Source organism: Poecilia reticulata, linkage group LG16 (assembly GCF_000633615.1).
Source record: "Poecilia reticulata strain Guanapo linkage group LG16, Guppy_female_1.0+MT, whole genome shotgun sequence".
Classification (NCBI taxonomy): domain Eukaryota; kingdom Metazoa; phylum Chordata; class Actinopteri; order Cyprinodontiformes; family Poeciliidae; genus Poecilia; species Poecilia reticulata.
The window spans coordinates 12,022,039-12,048,920 of record NC_024346.1 but is presented as its reverse complement, the minus strand read 5'-3'; the positions used below and the strand labels follow the sequence as shown (position 1 = coordinate 12,048,920).

The 26,882-nt window shown below is 38.6% G+C and overlaps 3 protein-coding genes across 5 annotated transcripts; 2 read left to right on the top strand and 1 right to left on the bottom strand.

The window, feature by feature from the left end:
• Positions 1-570: 570 nt before the first annotated feature.
• On the bottom strand, positions 571-11,183 carry casp2 (caspase 2, apoptosis-related cysteine peptidase). 3 transcript variants are annotated; one of them, XM_008431476.2, is made up of 13 exons: positions 11,049-11,183; positions 9,493-9,646; positions 8,803-8,973; positions 8,675-8,728; positions 8,369-8,518; positions 8,117-8,186; positions 7,575-7,669; positions 6,617-6,799; positions 6,117-6,245; positions 5,939-6,029; positions 3,388-3,588; positions 2,715-2,824; positions 571-2,624 (listed from the first exon to the last, which is right to left on the bottom strand). In XM_008431476.2, the coding sequence occupies exons 2-13, from the start codon at positions 9,640-9,642 to the stop codon at positions 2,490-2,492; spliced, it is 1,539 nt and encodes a 512-aa protein (XP_008429698.1). In that variant the 5' UTR covers positions 9,643-9,646; positions 11,049-11,183; the 3' UTR covers positions 571-2,489. The 3 variants fall into 3 exon arrangements, with proteins under 3 accessions (XP_008429698.1, XP_017164696.1, XP_017164697.1); XM_017309207.1 differs by having other exon boundaries at positions 3,400-3,588; XM_017309208.1 differs by lacking the exon at positions 8,369-8,518.
• A 1,610-nt stretch (positions 11,184-12,793) lies between these two features.
• Positions 12,794-21,408, top strand: rap1gapl (RAP1 GTPase activating protein-like). Its single transcript, XM_008431477.2, has 19 exons — positions 12,794-12,973; positions 13,099-13,131; positions 13,268-13,361; positions 13,532-13,567; positions 13,663-13,710; positions 13,865-14,062; positions 14,155-14,252; positions 14,625-14,703; positions 15,006-15,059; positions 15,246-15,329; positions 15,441-15,541; positions 16,802-16,931; positions 17,043-17,204; positions 18,116-18,187; positions 19,219-19,305; positions 19,428-19,583; positions 20,550-20,633; positions 20,721-20,740; positions 20,818-21,408. Exons 1-19 carry the CDS (start codon positions 12,903-12,905, stop codon positions 20,873-20,875), a joined length of 1,665 nt encoding a protein of 554 aa, XP_008429699.1. The 5' UTR covers positions 12,794-12,902; the 3' UTR covers positions 20,876-21,408.
• A 708-nt stretch (positions 21,409-22,116) lies between these two features.
• Positions 22,117-26,066, top strand: LOC103478023 (glutathione S-transferase kappa 1). The gene is made up of 7 exons (XM_008431478.1): positions 22,117-22,573; positions 22,654-22,735; positions 22,828-22,956; positions 24,004-24,149; positions 24,256-24,372; positions 24,462-24,555; positions 25,658-26,066. Exons 1-7 carry the CDS (start codon positions 22,505-22,507, stop codon positions 25,705-25,707), a joined length of 687 nt encoding a protein of 228 aa, XP_008429700.1. The 5' UTR covers positions 22,117-22,504; the 3' UTR covers positions 25,708-26,066.
• Positions 26,067-26,882: the final 816 nt, after the last annotated feature.

Here is a 26,882-nt window from a genome sequence, read left to right as displayed (position 1 = left end):
ATTCCCACAAATGCTGGTGGAAGTATTTATGTAGGCGTCTCTCTTTCGTTAGAGGGTTGCTCCTCTCGGGCTAATGAGACAGGCGGCCATTATAAAAGCCACAAAGACGCACACAGATCCCTCCTAACTCTGGCCCGCTTTGTGGTCCACACGCAGGCACATAACATCTTAATCTCACAGCTACATCAGAGGCCAGCAGGAAATATGTTACTCTGACTATGTGTGTGTGTGTGTGTCAGGGGGAGAATGACTGTGGACAGCTGGCTGGGCCTGTATCTGATACACCAAGAACATTATCAGCGGGTGTCGGCGGGCAAAGCGAGAGGTTCCTACATCCCAGTTTGCAGCATGGAGAGACCTGAGCGCAGCGAAATAGTGCGCAGCCAGTTATACTATACCGGAGAACGGAGAGGACAGGCTGTACACAGGCAACAACACGCACAAACACGGCAACAAGGAGGATCGGATACGGCGGAGCACGTACAGGAGCAGCCGGGCTGCATGGTGGAAACTACATTCTCCAGTCAAACTGTCGCATTTTTACAAAGAAAAAACAAAACAAACTTTTAAAATGAAAGGTTCTTTTTTATTGCAATGAACATTTGGCAGACATTAGTCGTGAAGACACCTCCTCAGCCCACCCCTTTAACACAGTGTGGTACAATAAAGTCTGACCTTCAAAACTCTAAACCTAACTTTTCACACCAGCTTCTCTCTTTATGTTTTATCTCCACTATATCAGCATAAAAAGGAATATCTCTGTTCCACAGCGGAGTACTCTTTAGGAGCCTGGTCGTGTCCAGGTAGTTACAAACCAATACTGCTTCAGATGCATACTTTTCCCACAAAACAACACTGACGCAACTGAACATAGTTCACCTCATCGAGGCCTCTCTGGGGGGCTTTTAACTGTCGCATAGGCTGTGGAGATATTCCTCAGCCTATGCGACCACGGTGGAGATTTTCTACTAGAAAATCTCCACCGTGGTCATGAGTTTACCAAACAGAAAATATGGAAGACATCGTTTATCCTGACTGCATCAGTTATAGTAATTTCACAAAATAAGCACTACGGTGCTTTGCAAAAGTATCAATACCTCTTAAACCCTTAAATCTTTTTTGCATTTTGTCACATTGTCACTACAAACATCAGTTTGTTTCACCTGAGTTTTGTGCAAAGCTGTGCTTGTTTGCAAAGTGGGAGATATAATTTCCAAAATTACAAAAGAAACACATCAGGCAGGGCACCGATTAATTTGTGGAGAGGTTTGAAGCAGTTAGCTTATAAAACAGTAAGGAATATAAAAATAGGTTTGCCAAAGTGTAGACATCATCCTTATGGTGTAATATGGTGGTGGTAGTATCATGCTGTGGGAATGTTGCTCCTCTGCAGGGACAGAGAAGCTGAAGCTAAACACAGAGCAGAAAAACAAAACAAGAGACAGTCGTGGAAGTTCATCTTAAGCCGTAAACACAACTCCAGAGCTACATTAAAACAATTTAAATTAAAGCATATTTAGGTGACAAAGTTCATACCTGACTCTAATTAAGTGTCTGCGACAGGACGTGGAGGTTTACGAACGCTCTCAGGCGTTTATTTGTAATACATTTTCTTTCCACTTCCCAATTTTGTTCCACTTTGTGTGTTTCTTCATTCCAAATCCCAATAAAATACACCGATATCCACGGTTACAATGCGAGAAAATGTGAAAACATTTAAGGGTGTGAATAATTTTGCAAGGTACTATTAAAATAGAGGTCAGGAATCATACTGTAGATGAATGAATAAGAGAGTAGCACCAAAATCCAGCCCATCACCATGTAGTAGGCAGGAGAAGTTTAAAGATTATAAGTGAATAAAGACATAAAATAAACATTTATAAAGCTGCATTCTTCCAACTCAGCATTTTAAAGCTAAATGAGAAGAATAAATGACTGAAAGACATCCTTCTGAAGACGCCCTGTGAGTGGATTCAAACATAACCTCTAACCTGTTTCTTTTGAAACCTCTTTCGATTTATATCCGTCTGTAAAACCACAGGGTGAGAATATTATTGATCTAACAGAGGCGATGAAATGATTTGTCTCTGTGGTGCTGCCCTCTGCCTGTCGCCACACTAAAAACAAGTTGTCTCCACAACTTATAACAAACGCATACAAATAACAAGCGCGGGTTTAAAAATCTATATAAAAACAATTCCATACAAAACGAAGCCACAAAAATATATCTGTGTACAAAATACAGATTTTAAAAAAGAGCCTTGAGGAACTTCGGAGTTGCTGTGCAGCTCGACTGAAAAGGATTTACAATTAAACTGGCATAAGCACAAATATTTTGCTTCTTATTTCAGAGTCGAGGTGTGGATGTGAAGTCGTGACGGGGGGAATGCGAGGTAATAACCGGCAGTTCTGTTGAGCTTTTACAGAAAGGCTTCAACGCAAGGAATGATCTGTGTGTGGTTTGGTTGTTTAAAGTGCGTTTCTGCATATCAATACTGGGGCTGGTACTTGGGGAAAAGGTAGAGGTCTTTGCAGAGTGAGCTGGTGAACTCGGACATCTCTTTGCAGCGATGGTGGGCGGTGCCTGGGGCGTAACCTTCCCTCTCCTTGATACGTGCATTTACCTGGACAGAGAAATAAAACAGGCTTCGTGAGCATTTTATGAGGAAACAACAGTACAAATTTACTCTTTAAAAAAAAAAAGCATCTTCAACCTGCACCAGCATGTCTGAAAGGTGTGTGTCTCTGGCATGAAGGCGGAGTGCTGTGTTCAGTTCTTGGATAAACCAGGACCCTCGTTTGGTGTTTCGCATTGCTGCTGTGCCTTCAGTAGAAAGACATCAAACAACAGAGACTTATACACAAGTAAAAGTCACAAGAATGAATATAGTGGAAAATGTATGTGACCTGATGCTTTTAACTAAAATCAGCAGCAGCAGAAGTTAAAACCAGAAGTTTAAGCCAAATCAAAAGATATATGCACCTTTTTTCTCACTGTGTGGACTTAAATCAGACAGAAAGAGACGAGTTCTGAGTCCGAGAGATTAACGTGTTTTATTTTGAAATGTGCAAACTGACCCCAGAATAAAAGCCATAGACCTAATGAAGAGGTTTTCTGAAGCTGGGAAGACAGTGTCATTATCCAGAGTGAAATGTGTTCTGCACTGACACGGGATCTTCAATTTTGGAGACATGACATGTGGTCTGATGAAACTAGAGAGGATTTGTTTGGCCATAATGACCATTGTTTGGAAAACAGGGACAGTTGTACCATCCTAACTGTACAACTGCATGCAGTTAAGAAGTCACACCAGCTGATTAAGAAGTCACTTTTTATTTTTCTATGAATAAGTAAATATAAATGCAAGACAAACAAGATAAACTTACAAATTCTCTGACCTTTGAGAGACGCAAAGCCACAGATCATGTCTGAGCGCTGAGGTAGTTTAATCCTGGGCCTCCCCACGTCCCGCCTCTGTCTGGGATCTGCGTCCCCCTCTGCCTCCCTCCCTGCGTCCCGCTGCTCGCAGCTCGGTGAAGACGTTCTCCCCGGCCCGTCCAGCTGCTCAACTCCACAGTCCATCTCGTCTAAAACAGAACAGGCTCCAGTTAGTTGCTTTTAACATTGGGCGGCCTATAAAACTGAGGCCCTTTTAGAGGAGACGATGTTTCCGTTATCAGACTTGTCTCGATCTGTCTGCTACGTCTTCACAGACAGAACTCCAGCTACATGTTGCATAAGGCTGACTGAACAGGTTCTCCATTATTAAGATAAAATTAAGGCAGCAGCCCTCGGCTGGAACAGGGAATGTAACATGACGTAATGTCCATGGCTGACACTAGAAACCACCTGTCTAGCGAGGTGTAAAATCTCCATTATTCATGTTTCACGTCCTCCATGATTATATTGAGCCTTTTCAAGTTCACCCCGGCAGACAGGGAGGTCTTTTCCATTTTACCTGCATCTCAGGGGTGAAGAAATCTGTCAAAACACGACTTCCTTCAAACAACGTATCACTTCTGATCTAAACACCTTACTAAAACAACCTGCTTTCTTGGTGTTCGCAGCGCTTTGAAGGGCTCTGTGATCACCACTGGGCCCCTGATGAAAAGGGAGTATTTTCTATTGATTTTCCATCTAGCAGGCCTACTGCTAATCTCACATTGCAGAGTCATGTCAATTGGTAATTGCTTTTCTAGGAGAAATGGTTTCCAGGTTTCAAAGCAGCAGCTGAAATGGGTCTGGTAGAGTTCCACTGCTGCAAAGGAGCAGAAATATTAACTTCTCTAGAAGAAATAAGATGTCCTCTAATCCAAGATACGACAGCAGTTACAGGGAAACTTCCTCAATTAGTTTACTGAAGAACCATCATTCACTCTAAATCCACGTGGATTTAGAGTGAATGACTTTTGGGAAAACATTCTGTGGACCGATGAGACAAAAGTGGAACTCTTTGGAAGGTGTGTGTCCCATTACATCTGGCGTTAAAGGAACACTGCATTTCAGAAAAAGAACATTATACCAACAGTAAAATAKRGTGGTGRTAGTGTGATGGTCTGGGGYTGWTTTGYTGCGTCAGRACCTGGAAWACYTGCTGTGATAAATGGAACTATGAATTCTGCTGTCTACCAAAAGATCCTGAAGGAGAATGTCCGACCATCTGTTCGTGAACTCAAGCTGAAATGAACTTGGGTTCTGCAGCAGGACAATGATCCTAAACACACCAGCAAGTCCACCACTGAATGGCTGAAGAAAAACAAAATGAAGACTTTGGAGTGGCCTAGCCGAAGTTCTGACCTAATTCCTATTGAGATGTTGTGGTAAGACCTTAAAAAGGCCGTTCATGCTCGAAAACCCTCTAATGTAACTGAATTAGAACAATTCTGCAAAGATGAGTGGGCCAAAATTCCTCCAGAACGTGTAAAAGACTCATTGCAAGTTATCGCAAATGATTGGTTGCAGTTGTTGCTGCTAAGGGTGGCCCAACCAGTTATTARGTTTCGGGGGCAATCACTTTTTCACACAGGGCCATGATGGTTTGGATTTTTTTTCTCCTTTAATAATAAACACCTTCATTTACAAATTGCATTTTGTGTTTACTTGTGTTGTCCTTGACTATTGTTTAAATTGGTTTCATGTTCCGAAACACTTAAGTGGGATAAACATGCAAAAAAACAGGAAATGAGGAAGGGGGCAAACACTTTTTCACACCACTGTATGTCACGATATTTAAAAATCCATGTTTAGTACAATACACTTTTGAAAAAAAAAAAAGTCAGCTGCTGTTGTAATTTGATTATTTTCAGCCTGAAAGGCCCTTAATATAAGAGATCTGATCAATTTCAATCAGTAATAAAGTAAGAATCTATATTATCCAGGAAATATTGGATAAGATCAATCTGAGCAACTGGCTTCTGTTTCAGTACGAAGTCTGCAACTGGTGTAAGAAGTCCATAAAAATCAAAAATAATTAAAATGTAAAATTTTCTTTGTTTCTTAAGCAGCAAAATGATGTTATTTTTTTTTACAGCAGCCGTTATCAGTGTGGTATCATCTCCTACTATAAACGATTAATAAACGTTTGTAGTAGCAAAGATAGTAAATAACATTTTTAACCCCTTTTGTGATATCTTCTATTATTACAGACAAAAATCCTAATGACATATCTAAGCTTTACAGAAAACTGGAGATCAAAGACTGCGACAATCTTTTTGACACAATCTACATCTGGAGCTTTGCAGCAGAAAGACGGCTGATAAAACACCAAATGCACTGATTATTTCATCAGCCAGAAAGGAGAAAGTAGATCATATCTGAACATGTTGAGGAAGAGACTGTTATTTGACTAATTAATGTCTTTCTAACCATAAGCTGCTCTAAATTATGTCAAAATGACAAACTAAATCTCAACATACTACCTGCACTATCATTATTTACCTCCTCTGCAGGCTTGAATGAAAAACATCTTTGGCTTGTTTTGAAGCAGAGGACAGTGTGCATTGTCAAAGGCCTCAAACACCCAGTCCAGCTGAACACAGACAAGTTAAAAAAATTAAATTAAAACACACAATTTTATCATCTTAAATTCATTTTTTAAATAATTAAACAGATTTACCTGGATAAGTTGTCCATCTGTGCCATAAATTGCTCCTTCGACTCCGTGGGAGAGCAGAGACACCACACAGCTGTCCACTGTCCGGTGTTCGGGCCGCCTGCAGAAGTTCTCAATGCACGTCCTCATGCCCTGCTCACATTTAAGAGACAACTAGTTGAAACACTCATGTAAATACAAATTAAGTCTTTTCTAGTTCTTTTAGAAACTGACTTAAAAATTGACACGGCTCCTCAGAACGCATTAAAATACTAAACCGTATGTTTGCTTTGTCAAGCGTGTTCTTTCCACCAGATGGAAAACAGTTAAACTAGGGCAAGCAAACAAATGTTGCTCTAAATGATCTTCCCTGCACCAGTTGTTTAAAAAGAGGTCCTTCACAAGCTCAATAAGCAAACCTATTTGATGTCACAAAGCTCCTCAGATTTACTTTTCCTCTTCAAGCTCATCATGTGAAAAGATGACTTCTCATCTGCTAAATCTGGAGTGATTCAGAGTTGCACCTGAGCAGTGAGGTCTCTGTGGACACTGACGTGGTAGTCCAGCTCCGTGAAAACCTTCCTGAGGACTTCGTCGTCCACTTCACCTCCTTTTCTTGGGTCAAGACCAGGAGCAGAGCAAGAGTCAAAGGTCACGTTACTGATGACCAGGGCAAAGCCTCGCGGCGAGGAGTTCATTCTGTAGGACTGAAGCAGGGAACAAAAATCTTTTAATGTGACAGAATAATATAACATATATTACAAGTTGACATTCGTTTCCAATACATTAGTGTTGCCCCACCTTCTTCAAATCAAACAAAATTGTAGTCAAATGTTTACGTAGCAATTTTTTTTATTTGTGCTACTATCATTTTTAAAAGGTATTAATGGATGTTTCCAGAGGTCATCAAAGGTCAATCCATCCTTTAACCACAAACTCATTTACAATGTGAAACAAAATTGGTGTCAATCAACTCTGTGTAGCATTTTTTTTGTTTGTGTCTTATTACTCTAGACATTTTAATAAAAATGTTTCCAGAGGTTATCAGCGGTTAACCAGATCCCAAATATTAAAATCAAACAAAATTGATACCAATTAATTTTGATACATGTACGAGCTTGTAAAATCTTTTGTTTTTGCTGCTTTTCCTGCCAAGATATTAAGGATATACATTGGTGAACCCATCCTGCTTCACATAACCCAAGTCAAAACAAACTAGTGCCACATTTGTGATGGTTTGTGCTGCTAAAAAAAACAAAAAAAAAACACAAACCCAGTAAAGTTGACGGGTATCAGTTTGGTTTGATTTTTGTAAGGAGCTGGTTGACCTTTAATAACCTCTGGAAACTTATTAGCTGCACAAACAAAACGTGTTGCAGCACAAATCAAAAATGATTTGTGCTGTTTGGAGGCCATAAACAAAATCATCATAAAATAGTGTTACTACTGTTGATCTGCTGAGCTGGGTTGTTGGTAATGTACCTGCTTGCAGTGAGACAGATAAAAGTCAGGAGCGCACGGGAGAACGGGAGTGCTGATGGGGCTGTCGGCGTCGAGGCTGAACTCCATGGACTCTGCTGCAGACAATCAAAAACAAAAACCTGTGCTCATCACTGCTTTTTCTGCTCATTCAAATCTCTCAAGCAGCTGCAAGTGTTTTTACAACTAAAATTATGCTGCATTGTTGTGAATGAGTCACTATGAGGGTGGGGTGCCTTTAGGTACAGAAAGTAGCAGCAGCAAGGTAGAGGAGCCAGACTTTCACTCCTCACGCATACAGAAAAATACTACAAGATTTAAACAAACTTTAGGAAGTTGAAACAAGACTTATTTCAACAAGTAGCTCCTAAATGCATTCCTGTTTAAGTATTTAACATTTTCCTTCAACTAAAACAACAGATAAGGCCTTTTGTTTGGACACCACCTTCTTGTCTCCCTGGAAACAAACACTGACAACAACACTGGGTTCAGAATAACATAATTTACTTTGAATGCAGACGGGACACGCTGCAATAAGTACTCACCGTGTGTCCTTGCTCTCTTTGCAGCGTATTCCTCCTGAGTTGGAAATGGGAGAGAAGTCCTCAAAGTCCTCTGGAATGAAAAAGTTACATTAAAGTTAAATGTCGGCAGCTTAAATGGTGAATATATAATCCTAGTCAAGCTCTCAGAGTCTCTACTGGAAGGTGTTTGACGAACTCTGCTGGACTCTGTACATGAGAACTAACATGTACGTTTATAATTCCCAGATTTTCCCGAGTTCAATTTCTTCTTGCCTTTTTCCTTCCTTTGTCCCTGTTTTCCTCTCTGACTGGGCTGATCTCTCCGGACGACTCTGAGGATGCTCCGCATCTATCAGAGGGCCTGGCTGAGAGTGACGAGGTGCTGCTCACCTCACTGCTTTCCTCTTTGTCTAATAAAGATGACTGAAAAACACCACTTTACTAAAACTTAGCATTCTTTGGGATTTCTATCAATTTTAAGCTGCTATGGAAAAAATCAAACTTACAAAGGCTCGACTTTATAGGAAACACCAAAAGTCTGCAGTCGTCATATTTATGGATTTCATGCCCCCTGCTCACCTCTCCGTTACTTTGCATCTTCTCCGGTCGTTGTGACTTTTCTTCTGGCATACACTGAAGGATAAAACAACATAAATACTGTGCAGAGATGAATGCTCCTGCTGATGTACATTAAGGTTCCAGCTCACATCCACGTGTGTCTCTCTGCTGTTCCTCTCGGGGGATTGCGTTATCAAGTCACAGAGGTGCTGCTGCTCAGTCTCCTTCAGAGCCAAGCAGAAGCTCTGGAAGGCTTCAGGTCCCCGTTTTGGTAGGAGAAGTAACAAACGCCAGCTACGTTTCTGAGATGTTTGCTCTGCCTTGGATTAAAGAGGTAAGAAGGAGAGATTAGTGTTCACAAATTCGCTTCTTTAGCTCTCTGTTATCATTTGATCTGATTATATTTTTGACATGCGAGCGTGCGTCGTAGCATCGCAACCAACAATAATTGCAATCCAAATTTCATCCGTCAAAGTTTGGGAGTCAAAATGTAATTACTTTAAGGCTGTGGTCCTGGCTTTTATCATGTGAATCAGAAGTGATGTAAAGCATTTATTACTTGCTTAGATACAATTATTAGAGCCTGAGAATCGAATCAGATAAGCATAATAGTTGTGTAGTTGTAGGATGCAAAGAAAAAAAAGCTGTATTTTGCAGGATACTTGCTACTAACCAAGCATCAATCTGAACCCCAAATGAGGCAGCAGTTCCAACAGACCAACACAAAGGCTCATAAAAAAACCCCCCTTCAAACTGTAACGCCGGCTGCTGTTTTTCAATGTGCCAGCCGGTTGATTATTGACTGCTTAATGTGTTGCATAATATCTGTCCTCACACACCATGATGGTTTCTGCCATGTTCTCGGTAAGGATGCCATCAGCTTGCAGTGACTGGATGAGCAGCTCATCCACGACCAGCTGTTTGCACAGAACAGCAGAGTTTCTCCGGAGAGCCTTTTGGTCCCGCTCCAGCATGCCGCACTCCAACATTTTCCTGCAACACACCACACGAAGGGGGAGCAACCTTTGACTTTTTCAGCTCAACGAGTCACTTTTGCAGTTGCTGCCACATAATGCAAATTGTCTAGAGCTTCAAAAAATATTTAAAAAATGTTGTTTTTTTTAAATGTTCTAACATGTTTTCATTTTGTTTAATACTTCCATACATCAAATACTATGTAAAGATATAGGGAAACTGTTACAAAACCAACTAAAAACCTATCAACATTCTTCAGAAGAAAGCTATGCAAGTTATAAGTGCATCAGATTATTGCCATCCAACCAACAAAATTAAAATTTCATGACTTAGTAAAGATCAGAACTGCACCGACAATGTACCTAGTTCATAATAAACCTCTAGGTCGGATAGAAGTGGTTTGAAATTAAATAATGAGTATGAATTTAGAAAGGTTTATCTAAAACACTAAAAAAGTACGGACAAAATTTAAAATAATTGTACTTCGTTTAAACGGATTCATCTGTTGAGTAATTGTGAGGAGTTAAAACAGTTTTTTTTTTTTTACCATTTACATTAAAACATACATCTAAAACAACAGAAAAAAATAAGGTAATGTTTGATTATCATAGTATATTTTACTTTATGATTTTGTCAGACAATTCGTTGGTGATCTTCTTTACACATATGTATACACAGTGAATAGTTATTTAGATTTTATTTTGTTATTGATTAATCTAGGAGAAAAAACACTATTTTGTAAAGCCCAACTAACATATTAAGCACATACCTTGACGCTAAAAACCTTACTTTTAAAAGCCTTGTACCTTTCTGTTGTGTTATTCTATGCAGATACTGCATGACAATATACAGAGGGACTGCCAAAACCAGGTTTTCTTATTGCCTTTACCATTAAAAGCATGTTATTTGGCTTTGTAGGAGCCACAGTTGAAGGGTCAAAGCGGTCGGAAGCCTCAGGTTGCAGATCCTTGCACTAAGCCAACAGGACATCCATGAGAATCCATCCACACTTCCGCTGACAATCTGCTTCTTCTTTCTACTTGTACATAATCTATACATTCCCTCTCGTGGTGCTGGTTTTCTGGCTGTATCACGCAGGTTATCATATGTATGAAACAATTTTTTCTCACGTAATGACACATAAATTATACTAGTAATGTAAAAAAAAAATGCACTTCAGCCTCGTAAAACTTAATACCATATAAATGGTTGGTTTGTTTCAAACGCTTCCAATACAATACGGTGCCATCAGAACGCATTTAAATATGGTAATCAAAAATTACATTTCAACAAGTGTTGACATTGATGCTAACCTGAACGATAGAGGCTGTTACCGATGCTAGCTGGCTAACTAGCTAACTTCGACTTTTTGCTGCGTTTAATTCTCTTCAAAACCTTTCAATCAAAACCGAGAACTTACCGTTCCTTTGTTTATGCAACAAGATGTCAAACAGTCCGACAGAAACAACAAAAACGTTTCACACCTCTCACAGAGCCTCATGCAAATTAACCATTGACATCCTCCTTCTCGCTCCACCGACTAACTTCCGCGGGGTGAAAGGCTGCAAAACAGAGAAGGTGGGAAATATTCAGGGATTCTGACCAATTACAGAACAAGAAATTCTGAGTGACGTCTTCAGTGGCCAATGATAAGCCGTTCTCCCCCCTTGCTGTAAAACCGCAGTAAAAAGGACAACTTTGAATTTGAATCGTAAACAAATAGCCAATTGAGAGTGACTACTTCATGATACAATGTCAAAGAGGCGTTTCGGAAAAAAGGATGGTTATTGAAATAAATAAAAATGATTAGTTTCAAGAGTGAAAAGCTCTGCTTCAGTTGCTTTCGCTTTTTTCCCCTTTTTTTGGTGGAGCGGGGGGTTTCATTCTATTTAGTACATTTATTGAACAGAAAACCCCGCTGAGATCATTTCTTTCACATGGGAAAAATGGCCAAAGCGGCAGTCACACCAACCTTTTGAATAAATTGCTTAAGTAGAATCTGTCTCACAACATGAAGTAGGTTCAAAGATCTACAAGTAGCACATTTAATTTCTAAAGAGATTCAAGAACAGTTGAGAAACAAAACCACTGACATCTATCAGTCTAGAAAAGCTTACAAAAGGCCAATTACTCAAAGAGTGCATCAAAGAATCATCTGAGGTCACAAAATAACCAAGAAAATAACCAAGAAAAGCATCTTGAGCAACAGAAAACAAAACACAGGATTTGGACAGGTGTTCTGACCGGCCTACAGACTTGACTTAAACGTTAAGCATTAGACATTGAGTTGTTTATGGTTTAAAACAAGCAAACGAAGAACGGGCCAAAATTCATCCAGAGAAAAATTAAGAGTGACAAAAAAAAAAAAAGGCAAATTCAGAAACATAAAATATGTAAATCTGTTTTTCCCCTATGCTCCTTAATTTGTTTACTAATATGTGTTAATCTGCCACATAAAATCCTATTTAGACACAATGACGTTTGTGGTTGCAGCATTACAAAATGTGAAAAGATTTAAGGAATTTTAATAATGTGCAAGAGACTGAATATCGGATTATTGGAGCCAAAGCTGTCAAACATAAACTTTATCCACTTTATTACTGCTGAAGTTTGACTTGATCAACCTTCCTGTGCTAGAAAACGTTTTTAACTTGCACAAAGAAAACAATGATTTACAGTCATGTCCCTCCTTTAAGACTATTAGAATAGGCCCACCTCCCTTATCTACATCTTCCTTTCTTTCAGTTTCTTTCCCTCCCTTTCCTTTCTGATGTTCCCCTGCGCTCTCCACCTCTCCCTCCCCTGCTGTCTACCTCCTCACCCTCGCTGTGCGCGCTGTCAATAATTGATGATTCTCACTGACTCAAAGGGTAACAGGTCCGGGAAGGAAAGGGAAAAAAAAAAAAAAGTGTCACTCATTTCTTTATTTATTTCCAGGTCTATCTTTAAGCAGAGTCCACCTTGCGATAAACCACCACCACCACATGTGTGTTTATGTGGGATCAGTGGCGTAAAGAGGCAGCATGACTGAGGCGGCTGGAGCCAGGCTGCACGTGTGACCACGAGCGGGTTAACGCTGCCTGTTTGTCTGACAACAGGACGGAGGGAGGAAAGGGAAGCTTAAATGAGTGAGTGGCAGTGGGGGTGGTGGGGGGGGGAGAGAAACAGGAGGAGGAGAGACAGAATGATAGAGTGAATTAATTCAACCTTAGGCAGCCCTGATTGACTCGGTTCCAAACTGGCATGTAGAAGCATTCATGGTGACACCAAAGCCATGGAGAGAGAAAAGAGGAATGACATGTCCTTCTCTAGAAAGAGAAGTTTCACTTTTGGGGCATATGGCGGGTGAGTATAGGCTCATGTTTGGACTTTTTTCTCAAAAAGTCAGTCAAATTGCTTTTAATTTAAAATGAATTGAATTGTTATTTTTTTTCAAAGAGTAAATTAACCATCTGAGTTTCTTGTTAAAGTGTGGACAGATTCACCTGTGCGGATGAGACAAGGTGAGGCTTTTTTTTTTCTTTTTTTTTTTTTTTTTCCTTTACCAGCAGCATTTTAACTTCATTGTGTCCTGTATGAGCTGCAGTAGTGGTTGACAAATTGTGCACACTTGTCGAGTAAATCAACCTGTTGCTTCAGACCCGAGTCTGTGGAGGACAACATTCTGGAGGCTCTGGACTCTCCAACCACTGCTGGCAACAAGCCTTTTCTTTCTACCAGCAACAACCAAAGGGTGATTTCCCTCTAATGTACTCCCATTACTTCTGGTAAAAAAAAACGTGTAAGAATTTCATTTGTGCATGCAGGAGAAGTCATAGTTATGTGTTTTAATGCATTAATCACGTTCCTGTTCCCCCCTCCATGTTCCTCCTTCCCTTTCTCTTTGAATGCCTGTGCGTGCAGGACGCAGAACTATTTGAAATCATTGCAAAGCTGCAGGTGAGTTTCAGTGTGATTGATCTTGTACAGCGAGTGTGTATCGGCTGATGTCTGAACAGAGGAGCTTTGTTATCATCGGTGCTCTTGTCCATCAGGGAAGCAGGATCGATGAGCAGCGATGTGAATTCCCACTTCCTCTGAAGGTAAGTCGTCACGACAGTAGAGAATAACTCAGCTGACTCACTCTGCAGGGTGGTACGTGTGTGTTGATACGAGTGTTTTATAATCACCATAATATGTTTACCCCATAACACTCATTTTCCAACTCATCCAGAGTTTCTTTTGTGTGCGTTTTAGTCTCAGCTTTTGGACATTGGTGCAGATTTGCCTCTGGTTCTTCCCTCCAAACTGGGGGGCTACTGGATCGACCCGCCGCTGGAAAAGCTCAGAGATGTGAGTCCCACCTCCTCCCACCATGGCCTTGATCCGGAGAGCTACGACATCATGGAGAGGGATGGAGAGGCCAAAATCTACCATGAGTTTTTCCGCTCTCGAGTGAGTTAAGGCCTCGTTTTAAAGCCAAACTTTAATACGGTACGTTTGGAAGAATGATTTTCATGTTTAACAACCTTTTTCCCCTCCAACAGTATCACCATTCATTCATCGCCGTGGATCCATTACTGGGGCCTCTGGTTCTCTCTGTATGCTTGGAGGAGGAGGAGAACAAACTACGGGTGATTCTAAGGTCAAATTTAGTCTACTGAAAAGTTTTATGTGTTTATAAAGGCTATTTTATCTGTTATGCATGTATTGTGTTGTGCATTATTGTCTTGCTGTTGACACATTTTAGGCAGGCTTTAGGTTTCTGACAGACGGTTTCACATTTGAGGCTTATTTATTGTCATTGTATCATGTACAACAAAATTAAAATGTTGTACATTTTCCATAATTTGAAAGCAAATTACTTTTGGTAATACAGGATTTTCTCTGATCTTGTTTAGTGTGAAGATGTTAAGTTGTTTTAAAAATGTCCATTTCTGGTGTTAAATATGAGCAACTATACACAAAAAAATTACTGTATAAAAACCAATGTTGTTGTTGTTTTTTTCTTACCCAGGATGAAAGAGTGCTCCCTGCATGGCACTTTCTCTTTGTCCCTTTTTACCAACATGCCGTCTGCTGTAGAGTTAGCAAAGGTACAGTGAATTACAAACAATTAAGAATAAGATATTTTTATTATTTACAGTACTAAAAGTTTATTAAAGTAGTAGCATGCATTGCTAATTAAAGTTATCATCTTATCTTAGACATTATATTAGTACCGTTAGCTTTCTTTATTTATAGGAATGAATCAAGCTCTGTGTCAAGGTTCATTTTTGATTCACAATGAAGGTTGAATATCAATATGCCAAATGATAACTCACTAAAGAAGTCAAATAAGGCTTAGAATAGCAGAAACTGTACATTTTGAGATTATTTACATTTATATTCTTTACAGAGGCTGTCTGACAAAGTGACGGTTTCCAAGTTTGACGTGGTCAGCTACCTCAAGGTAATCCTCCTCTCTGATCACACATAGTAATATGACAGATGATATTAACATGACCTGTTGGTAATAATATCAAAGGCCGACTTCAGAGATACCTTATTTCATAAATGTACTTTTCCGAGTGAAACTTAGAAATCGTTTCTGTCTAAAAAGAAAGGCAGCTTGACTTTGACCTCCTTCATCCTTCAGGCTCCAGACCTAATAACAGCATTTGATGAGCACAGAGTGTCTTCTAATTTCAAGTTTGGTGTTTTGTATCAAAGGGAAGGGCAGGTAATGTTATCTTAAAAAAAGCCAAAACAAACAAGAGAATGCAGAAACAGCTAAAATATGTCACAATATCACATCTCCTTCCTCTCACATACCTGCTTTGTGTCTCTGTAGTTCACAGAAGAGGACATACTGAGTAACAACAAGGAGAGTGAGAAGTTCAGGGAGTTCCTGTCAATTCTGGGAGACACAGTTCAGCTGCAGGGATTCAGGGGGTAAAGTTCATTTGAAAACAATTTGAAACATGATTTTATGCATTTTCATTAGGTAAGCATTGTTTGTCTGTAGTCCATGAAAAACTGTGGAGGAAATGCCGTCAACGCTCTTAAAAGAGAACTGTTCCTGAGACTGTAGATTTGTAATGTATACACACACACATTGCACAATCAAGTTTCCTATCAGATTCCTATTAGATGTGAGTCATTGCTGTATTTCTTGCTAAACAGAGGACATTTTTAAATGTAATCTTATTATTAAGCTCTGATTCACTGAATTCATCATCAAAGAAAATATGGGTGTCTAAACCTCAGTCATGAAGGGAAAAGTCATTGAGTTCAAAGCTCATCTGGATAAATCACCTGTGTTTGCATTTTAAATTAGAAACATCCTTGAGTTGTGGTTGGGGGCAAAACAAAAATAATTTAGGGGATAATTCGATTTCTACAGTAAAAATCATACATTATTGAATTTCTTCTCAGACAATTATGCCTTCCATGCTGTAGAGTCTGAAGCATGGATACACCTTCACAATCGTCTCAAGCTTGTGGATATCTATTTCACTTGTATGCCTTCTCTTACCATAGTTTTTCCTTCCACTCAACTTCTAATAGATGCACTTGGATACATCACTCTCTGAACAACAATGTTCCTTAGGAATGCTTTTAGCTTTTGTCAACCTTCAAGGTTTCATGTCCTCCAGATGATTTTCCATCCATCCATCTATTTTCTTTACACCCTTGTCCCTTAGTGGGGTCGGGAGGGTTGCTGGTGTCCATCTCCAGCTGACGTTCCGGCCGAGAGGCGGGGTTCACCCTGGACAGGTCGCCAGTCTGGGAATCTGGGAATCTGGGAATTGAACCCAGAACCTTCTTACTGCAAGGCAACAGCTCTACCAACTGCGCCACTGTGCAGCCCTCCAGATGATTTTACAGATCATAAAAAAAACATTTCTGTCTTAAAATTAATTTTCCTATTTTCTAAGAAGCTGGATTTAAGAATATAATTTAGCACCAACCACTTATTTTTAAACATACCACCTTGAATTGATATGAGTTTCCTTTTTTAAATTGAACCATTGAAATGAATGAACTTGTTCTACTTTGTATGCAATGACACAGTAGTTTAGTCTGCACCCGGCCTTTAGCAGTAAGATTTAGCTGTTGATTACGGATAAATCACAAAAACAATTACGGTAGTCACAAAACTGTAGTTTTGCAAAGATAATTTTGGTCTTCAATGTGATTTGTCTTTCTTAGCTTCAGAGGAGGGCTGGATGTGTGTCACGGCCAAACAGGAAACGAAGCCGTCTTCACTTCCTTTCATGGCAGAGAAATCATGTTCCATGTTTCAACCAAGCTGCCTTACACAGAGGCTGACCCTCAGCAGGTCATAGCTCGTGTCGTTTTGGTCCAAATTATCTCCCAACAATTTAACTGGAAGACGAAAAGTTTCCAGAGCTGACACTGAAGATACTTCCTCTTTTTCTCTCTTTCTTAGTTGCAGAGAAAAAGACACATTGGTAATGACATTGTAGCGTTGGTGTACCAGGAGGGACAGACCCCCTTTTTGTGTGATGTCATCAAGTCTCACTTCCTGCACTGCTTTGTGGTGGTGCGGAGGGTTGAGAGGGAGGAGAAGGAGGGCGGAGTCGCCTACCAGGTGAGTGTGAACCAGTTTCAGCTTAATTATTTATCCACGTAAAGTGATCAGCATGTTGGACAGTGAGGTCTAATGTGGTCTTTTTTAATCCTTATTTACTACAGTTTTATCTATAGTTAAAAAAATGCTGTTAAGTTTGTCACATTTTGCCACTTTATAACTTCAGAGTTTTTGTTGAGATTTAACTTTATGGATCAACACAAAGTAGTGCGCAATTGTGAAGCGAATGGAAAACGAAGCATATGCCTGGAACATGTGAACATGTATAAGGTTGTTACTCTGACAGCCGTAAATAAAATCCAGTACAAAAAAAATAGTTCCTAATCAGTAAGCAGAGTTTATCTGTGTAATTTTACCACATGTCAAACACCAAACACAGAGGGAAACCAACAGAGTCTGCAAAAAACATTAGACATGCTAATGTGAACATCATTACGTGATAGGAGTGTTTGGAGTTAAAGTAAGAAAACATGTGGAATATCAAATAAAATCCCTGTAAAGTAAATTTAGTGGTTTTAATGTGACAAAATGTGGAAACATTTTAAGGGGTAAACATTAATTCTTTCGAAGGGTTTGCCAGAAGAGGCTCAACTTGTGTGAGAATTGTGGCCTTAACTTTCCACAGCTTCTCTATTTTCTCTGGTATTTTCTTTTTCATGTTTCTTCTTCCCAATAATGCATAGGGTTCAATGTTTGTACCCAATGAAAAAGGGAAGTAGACAGTGTTTGAAGACAGAAGGGAAGTTTAACCTTGGTTGATGGCATTGTTAGAGAAAGCAATATTTCTTACTGTAGTTAAAAAAAATAATATTTTTCTGCTGTTCAGAGTATTTCAATGACCTAATGATGATTTAAATGAACGATCTTGAAGATATAAATGCATAAATGCTGTCCTGCGGTGAACTTCCCAGGTGTCTGTTACAGCCAGAGAAGACGTTCCTCCTTTTGGTCCCGTCATCCCAGATCCTCCACTTTTTACAGATGTAAGTTGCTTCATGTTTTTACTGTTTTATTTTATTATTTAGGGTTTTTGTTTCTTGAAGTTCGGAGTTTCAGGCACAGATGTACATACCTGCTGGCTAATCTCCTGCTGGATTAGACTGTCCTCTTATTTTTGAAGTGGTCTTGGTCAATAGTCCTCAACAGCTTAAACTTTTTCTTTGGGTGTTGGCTGCTTTTCACCTCATCTTGAGCTCAGCAGTCCAACGTGGGATGGAAAAAGAAACAAAAAGTCTTGTTTTGTTCAAACTTTCCTTTGAACAAAAGATAAGTTTGTATTAAGGCAAACCTTTTGTTCTAAAACTTTTCTATTTTGTCATCATCTGTTTTTTTTTTACTTTGTAGAGACATTATGAAATCTTTTCACACTTTGGATTAGACTGAAGTAATTTCAGCATTCAGTAAAAACCAGATTATGTCGTAAAAATGCTGAATCAATATTTGAATCAACGTAACATCAACACGTATATTATAATCTAGCAGAGAAACATTTGTTAATTTAATATTTAAGCATTACTATACTGACAGTTTGTCACAAGTATCTGATTTGTTGCCATTTCTCTGTCGATTTCTAAGTCCTGTGTTAAGTTTTTCCTAAAGATCTTTCTTTATCTTAAAGTTATTACATTCAGGCACTGTTGATGACTGTTTTAGGCCTCACATCTGTTCATTTTCCTTCCTCTTGTTCGCTTTTCTCATTTTATAAGCACTGCACTTCTAGCTTTAATGGACTGCTACAAATACTGGACAAAAAGAAAAGAAAAATCAGCCAAATACCAAATAAATATTTAGAAAACTATTTATCAAAACCACAGTACATGAAGTAAGTTAGAAAAGATAAAAAAGATACAAGAGGTGGTTTAAAGTTTTTTATTTTATAGTATCAATTTCACTGTCAGCCTGTTAATGTTTAACTTTATTGGATCTTTTCTGCATATGATTTATGCATGAAAGTCTTCCAATAAACCTGAACTGTGTCACAGTGATGAATTGTTCTCCCTTTCTTGTTTCTAAGCGTTCACAGCTGAGGGAATTTCTTCTCACCAAGCTCATCAATGCAGAGATCGCCTGCTATAAGGCGGAACAGTTCAGCAGACTGGAGGTAGTAGCATGAGAAAAAAAACGCGTTTTCATTAGCACTCTTTAAATAACACCCAGACCTGTTCTGTAATTTGTTTTCCTCTTATAAAAGTATTTTCTGGCGCCTGCTTCTCTCATGTTAAGCTGCGGACGCGCTCGTCACTCCTGGAGAGCTTGCACAGTGAACTCTTCAGCCGTTCCCGCTGCATGATGGGAGATCCGTCAGTCGCTGCCGCCCCACCTTCTGAGAGCACAAGAGGCCCATCTGAAGGAAGTGGAGGTTTTATTGAAAATTTTAAGGTGAGTACTGGCACAGCAAAGACACTAATCACATAATTTACTTTTAAAGTGAGGTTCTGTTCAAAGGTTATTAACAATATCCTATCAGAAGTATACACTTTGCTTTTTCTTTTTAATAAATAAAAAACTGCTTGTCAGACAGAAACCAAGACTTCCATGATCCTAAATAACTTCATGGCAGATTATTTTGCATTAAGCAGAATATGATTTAAACGTCACTGAATATTCAACCAGGAAATGGAGGCTGGAGGCGCCATCAATGTGAAACATACGATGGGCCAGACATGCAAAACATTTCCAGTGAGAGTAACTTTCAAACTTATGAAGTAAATGACAGTAAAAAGCAAAAAACAGTATAGTGATTTAATGCTATTTTATTGATTTTCACATTGCTTAATAAAATATTTTTTCTGAGACACTTGCTGCAGACAAGAGAGAAAATGAATAGTGAACCAACCATTACTGTAGCCAAAATAACGAAAACGGTTCAGGAAACATTTTGAGGAAAATAGGAGGTAATATTTGGATTAATCTGAAGCTCCAGAGCATATTGTGAAGGGGTCTGGAGGAAAAACATTTTTGTCAGGTAAAAGGTTCAATCTCGTACTTCCATGTTCACTACAGCAGTAAATCTCACTTAAAATGCTTCTGCACAGGAGGATTATGATGCACTGCCTCCTACTTCCTCTTCCCATGTAAACAATCATCTTTTTTTAAATAACAGATGACAAATGAATGTGGCAACAGTTCAAAGGTTCATAAAATACCAAATATGGTTAAGAAGGTTAAAGTCCACTTTGGTCTTCACCCCACGAGAGAACTTCATCTGGTTTTATACTAAGCAAGTTATGTTCTGCAGATAAATTTCAACTGCAAATATTCTTTTACCCGAGCCTCATCTCGAAAGCCCTGAACTACCTTCTAAATATTTGATAATTTTCTTCTCCAAAATCATTGTTTCATTAGCGAGCCATCAGAGTGCGAAGCCATTCGTTTGAGACTCTGGGTGTTCCTAGGAAGAGCACTGGGAATTCATCACAAAAGCCAAAGGTCAAAAATATTTTTTAGAGCACTTAATTAGACTGAACGATTATCATTTTTAGTAGAAAAAGATTGAAGCGTTTTCTTCCTTTGCAGGTGGACAAAGATGCAGAGAGGTAAGACAAAACAGTCAGACGGGTTTTCCTGACTTTGTGCCCGGAGATGAAAATATGAAACTGCTTCTTTTTTTCAGTGACAGCTCGGGAACGGCTGAACTCAAAGACCAAGCAAGTCCTCAAGAGGAGACATAAAAGAAAACCTTTAATTGGAGATTCTAGATCCATATAACAATTTAGACACTAGCTTTTTACCTTTGTCATACCTGTGAATGACCTGTTTGTAAAGAGAATTTAAAAGTAAATAGATTTTGTAGAAAGTATATTTATTATACAATCATAAAGACATTTTAGATTAATGAGAACATTTAAAATGTAAATTATTGAGAACGCCACAAAAAAAGATTACGATTATTTTAACAGCTGATATTTAGTTTGGCTTTGGTGATTCATTTATACTGATACAATAGAGAGTTGTTAATTAAAAACATAGAGCTTTAGAGATTGATCTGATAGTGCAAATAAAACTGTCCATTAATTTGGAGACGTTGTCACTTTAGTTATTTATGATGCCCATATTACACTACTTTAAAGATTACATTTAGTATCAACACATGAACAAATGTAAATCAGAAATGACTCCTAAAGCATGTTTTGAATGAAGCAAAAACTTGTGAGTCTGGGAGTTTTTGTTTGGCATGTAGAGCAGAATAAAAGGTTTAGAGCTGTTTGAGTTTTACATTAAATAAAGTGACAATGGTTACAAATGCTGAAGATTTTTGGATATTTCAACTTGCTCCAAACTAACTGATAGTTTTGCTTGTAATGTTGTCTTTTTGTGTGTAAAGTTATGTAGCATTTCAGCAAATAAGTATTTACAAATATCACAAAAAAAATCCTAGTTTGCAAAAAAGGATTTTTGCCAGTAGGTGGCAGTCGTAGCTTATAGTAAAGAAAGTGAGAGGGAAAGAAATAATCAATTTTGATTGACTAAATATATTAAGAGAAGAATGGACATTTATCAGATGAATGTACCCTAGTGGCTCTTTAAAATTAAAGCATTAACACAGTAACAACAAAGCCATTTGGAATGGTGTGTAGCAAAGAAAATTCAGGAAAGAGTAAACTATAAAGGCACAGAAAAAAATATGCATCTAAAACAGTTTTGTACAAGAGATGAGGCTATAAGGTGACACAATGACATCCCTGCTAAATATGCTTAAAATAGCCTGCAGTGACTTAATTTTCTCACTGTAACATAAGCTCACACTCAGTACATTTGGAAAAATCCTATCTTTAATTTGAGAATAGTTATTTAGTATAAAGATCTGTATTTGTCGTGTTTTTTAATTATAAAAGTGAGATTATTTTATTTTCAGAGATTTTAATGTTCGTTTATTTCCTATACACCACTCTACCAGTAGATGGCAGGATCCCAAAGTAACGTTGTTGGCCAGCCTCCATTAAGAACCAGAAAAAGAGAAATGCTACTTTTGAGTAGTAATAGTTTTTCTTCTGATTTAATATTTTAATGTGCTATTTGAGTTAATGTTAGACTGAGGCTAATTGTTGAGCCAGTTTGAGTAACCAGTTGCAGCGCTGTGGCTAATTGCTAACGGGTTTGCGCTGTGTTTGTTTATCTTTTCTCTGCCGAACTACAAACGCCAAGCTAGGCTGCTCTGCGTCAGGTCAGTTCAACTTTGACTCACTTGGAGATTCTCCAAGGTTGCTTGAGAGAGCAGCACAACAACTTCGACCTGCACAGAGCAAGTTAGTGTGAATCTAAACGTAAAGGTTAGCATTTGCAAAGGTAAAGACCCGAAGATGACCTCAAAGAAAGTGGTGGAGCTGTTCTATGATGTGGTCTCACCTTACTCCTGGCTCGGGTTTGAGGTTTGTGTCTTCCTTCTTTCTCATCCTGCAGATCCAATCCATATTTTGGGGGTGTGTAAAACCATGCTTTGTGTTCCCAGATCATCTGTCGCTACAGAAACGTGTGGAACATCGACCTGAAGTTTCGTCCTGCGTTTCTCGGAGGCATCATGCATGGAGCTGGTCAGTGAGCATGAAGGACTTAGAAAGTGTAAATTAAATCTCATGTGCATGCTTATAATGGACTGGAAAATAATCAGTGTCTTTCATGACAGGAAACAAGCCTCCTGGTTTAGTTCCCAACAAATTTGCCTACATGACTAAGGATCTCCACCGCCTGGCCAAGTACTTTAGCGTCCCTTTACACCCACCTGCTGACCCATTTGAGGTCATGTTCCAAAAAGGTAAACACTATCAGCATGGGTGCTCTGCTGGGCTCTGATCAGACAGATTACGGTAGTTAAATTGAGTCAGACGGTCTCTCAAATTTTAGAGTTTCTAATTAAACAAGTAACACTTAGTATCTTACAGTAGCACAGACAGGTCAGCAAAATGCAAAAGCCACAACACAGCAACAAAAAGCTTGAAATATTGTTTCCTGGAAACGATTGCATCCCAGCATTCCTTTAAGGTTGCAGTTATTCACACATAATACTGCATTGACGACTGCCGTTCGATATATTGTGCAGCATTATGTCATTATTTCAGGTCAAGATTATTACTTTTGGACTCAAATGTCCAGAATGTGACGAACCTGGTTTCCAGGTTTGGAAAAGGAAATAAACGCATGGAAAACATTTGCATTTTCAGACTTTTATTAATTTCATTGTCTGTTCAAATGCCATTTTTACACATGTGAAAAAAATAAATAGCTCATGCAGCATCCTATTTTAAGACCTTTGATCATTGTGTGGGAAAAGGAATGCAGCACTGGATCACTCCAATGATGAGGAGGAAGTGGTTCTACGTGTGACAGAAGCTCTGCAAACTAAAAGGACAAGAGGTGATCCTCCAGTATGAGGACCCCTAAATGTTTGTGGATATAAGAGAGTCTTAAACCAACATTTCTGACTCAGCATTGGGGAAGTTGACAAAGACATTCGAAGCAATAAAAATGGAGGAGTGTCTGATTCTTATCCAAACCCTGTCCAAGTTCCATTAGAGTAAAAATACAATCATAACTACAATCACATGAATGTAACTGTTGCTGCAAAATGAAGTCAGTATTTTTTACCCCAGGTTGTACAAACAATTAAAATAAATTATTTTGTAAAATTAACAATTAGCATTAGCAATGTGAGGAGATGCAGTAAAACCAATTTCAAGAGCTAAATGATGGTAAAATAAAAGATTTAATCGCTAGCTGTTATATAAACAGTACAGTAAAGACAATCTGTGATTTATCAGGAATTTTCTGGTAAATAAGACAAGAGTACTTCTTTTCTTTTTAGGAACTTTGACTGCGATGCGGTTCGTGACAGCGGTGCAGCACATGGAGAAGGGTGGAGACAAGCAGGTGGAGCAGGTTTCCAGGGAACTGTGGAGGAGGATCTGGAGTGAGGACAAAGACATCACTAAACTTGAATCCTTCTCTGAGGTTGTTGCTTAAAAACACGCGCATCGGTCCCATTTCTGATTAGATTTTGAGTTGCATTCATTTCTATCTGTTGTGGTTTTTTTTTTTTTTTTTTTTTATTCCCCAGGCAGCCAAAAAAGCAGGACTGAGTGACGATGAGATTGAAAAAGCGCTAAAGTTGTCCACCTCGCAGGAGATCAAAGATAAGCTTAAACGCTCAACAGAGGAGGCACTCAACTACGGGGTTGGTGGTGTTTTTTTTTTCCGTTGTACTTTGTAGAGAAATTAGTTTATTTTAAAGAAACAATACTTGTGATTTTTTTTTTCCCCCAGGCATTTGGTTTCCCGATGCTGATTTGTCATGTTGATGGAAAACCCGAGATGTTTTTTGGATCTGATAGATTTGAGCTCATGGCCAACAGCATTGGTGAGAAACACAGAAAATACTGTACACATGTCAAATCTTCATTGACTTGAATGTAGGATTCTTGGATTTGAATTATTTATTTGAACCATTTTTAGGGTGGAATGATAAAACTTCAGTGCTGTTTTTTGTTGTTGTTTTTTTTTTTTTTTAAATTAAACCTATAATTGCATATTCAAGTTGGAGATGTTGGTGGATTTTCCCAAAATTGTACATGTAGAATCAGATATACAGGCAAACATCACACTAATGTTTGCTTAAATGCTACTGAGCAACTTTCCCCTAACATTCATCAACAAACTTCTGGCAAAATTCTAGCTGAATATTTCTCATCAGAAATGGGAGAGCTCCTTTAAATTGTTTGGTTTTCAGTCATGGATTCAACTTTTAGGCATACATTTCAATGGGGTTCACAGGGTGACCCCCATTGAAATAAATTTTTGTCAAAGCTAATTTATTTTTTATGGAGCTCAGTATGCTAAATATGTATGAATTATGTTAAAAAGACAGGATTGTGCCTGGAAACCAACCAATTTAAACAAACTCTGCTTTTTTTGCACGGAACAGTTTTAAAATGTACTAAAACTGATGTTTGAAGCTGAGATGAAACTTGCTAATATACACATATTATAGGGAGTGTGTATAGTTGAGCCTGTGTGTTTAATTTTGGCCCACAACGCCAAAATGAATTCCAACGTTTGCACATAACTCTTGTTTCTAAAATTACTGTAATTGTTTGTGGTGTAATCATTTCATTCAGGAGAATGGAGGGTTTAAAAAACACACAAAATTATGATGGCCAGGATGACTGTAACTATTTATAAGAAAATATGAGGCATAAGAAGGCACCTTTACTTACACAGTATGACTTAATGGGTCATAGGACATTAACTGAACTTTAAGGTTGCACTCATTTAAAAAAATGCAGATTCAGGATGAATTTACGATTCATTAAAATCATGGTATTTTGTATGATTAGGTGTTTCCATACTCCGGCTGTTTGGAGTCTGAAAAGATTGTCTCATTTGCTTCCGATTTTGCCCGTAGCTACAGAATCAGTTACATGTATTGTATTCTAAAAGGTAATGTTTTTTTGTTTTTGCAGGAGAGAAGTGGTTGGGGCCTAACCCAGACAGCTCTGCCTCCAGGCTGTGAGATCTGACCTCCTTTAACTCACTATTCCAGCCAACACATATTTTCTAAGCTGTGCCTTCTGCAATTTATGGAAAGTCTACATAATTTTTGTTTGAGCCAGAAAAATCAAAAATAAAATTTTTCTGAAAATAATGTTCTTTGCAGCAGCGTTCGCAACATTTAGACGCTAACAGGTCGTGTTTATTGTTGGCCCTGCTGTTGACGTGGCTCTGTGACTTATGTTGAAAGTCTGTCCATTGGTTTGATTGGGATTAATGGAATCGAATGAATGGCTTTTTGTCGAAGGCCAGAGCAAAGCTGATGTTTGTGTTTCTAATAAAAACTTAAATAAATCTTTAATAAATCCTTTCTTGATCCGATGAAAGTCTGTGAACTTTTAAGATTTTAGAAAACACTCTCCCTAAATCTGAACATAGTCATTTCCCCATCACAGTAGGGGTAGTCGTCATTAGATTAGATGAATTAAAAAGGTGACGGAGCGATTATAACTTTCTCCAGCAGGGAGCGCTGGATTCCAGTTTGTGGTGGTGAAGCGAACGTTGAACTGACCCCTCATCTATTATCATGAGGTGAATTGTTGCCTGAAGGACACAATCTTTGACAAGTGTTTATGAAGGGAGTCTCCTTCAGCAGAGAGGTTGAAGCCTCTTCAGAGGTTTTTCTGACCAGTCCTAGTCGGAGGAGACTTCCAACGAAGCAGAACCAGAACTTTCTGGAGGGACTTTACTGCTCCTTCTAGGTTCAAGAAATGTTGACTTCAGATAAGCAGACCACAATAAGTGGGGGAAAAAATAGAGTAGCTGTTTAAATCTATTAGCTAATTACGCCTTTTGCCTCTTGTGATGTCATCCACATGAACAGACACAAATCAGAGTCAGTTGTTTAATTCATATTTCTTTTTAAAAGACCTGGAGTAGAAATGCATACCCATTGGCCAGCTGTGCCTTATTGTCTGTGTAAATTTGTTACTTTAAAACAAAATGCAGCACTAACATAGTATCTGTAAGATGGGAAAGTTAACAATATAAGTAAAAGGACATGTGATAAAGTAGAAGAGTAAATGTAGCGTAATAAAAGTACAGAAACATCAAGGATTTAATCTCTGCGACTTTAAATGTTTCAATATTTCTCTTCAAAATCTGTATCATAAGTGGTTGAACTAAAAATTGAGCCAA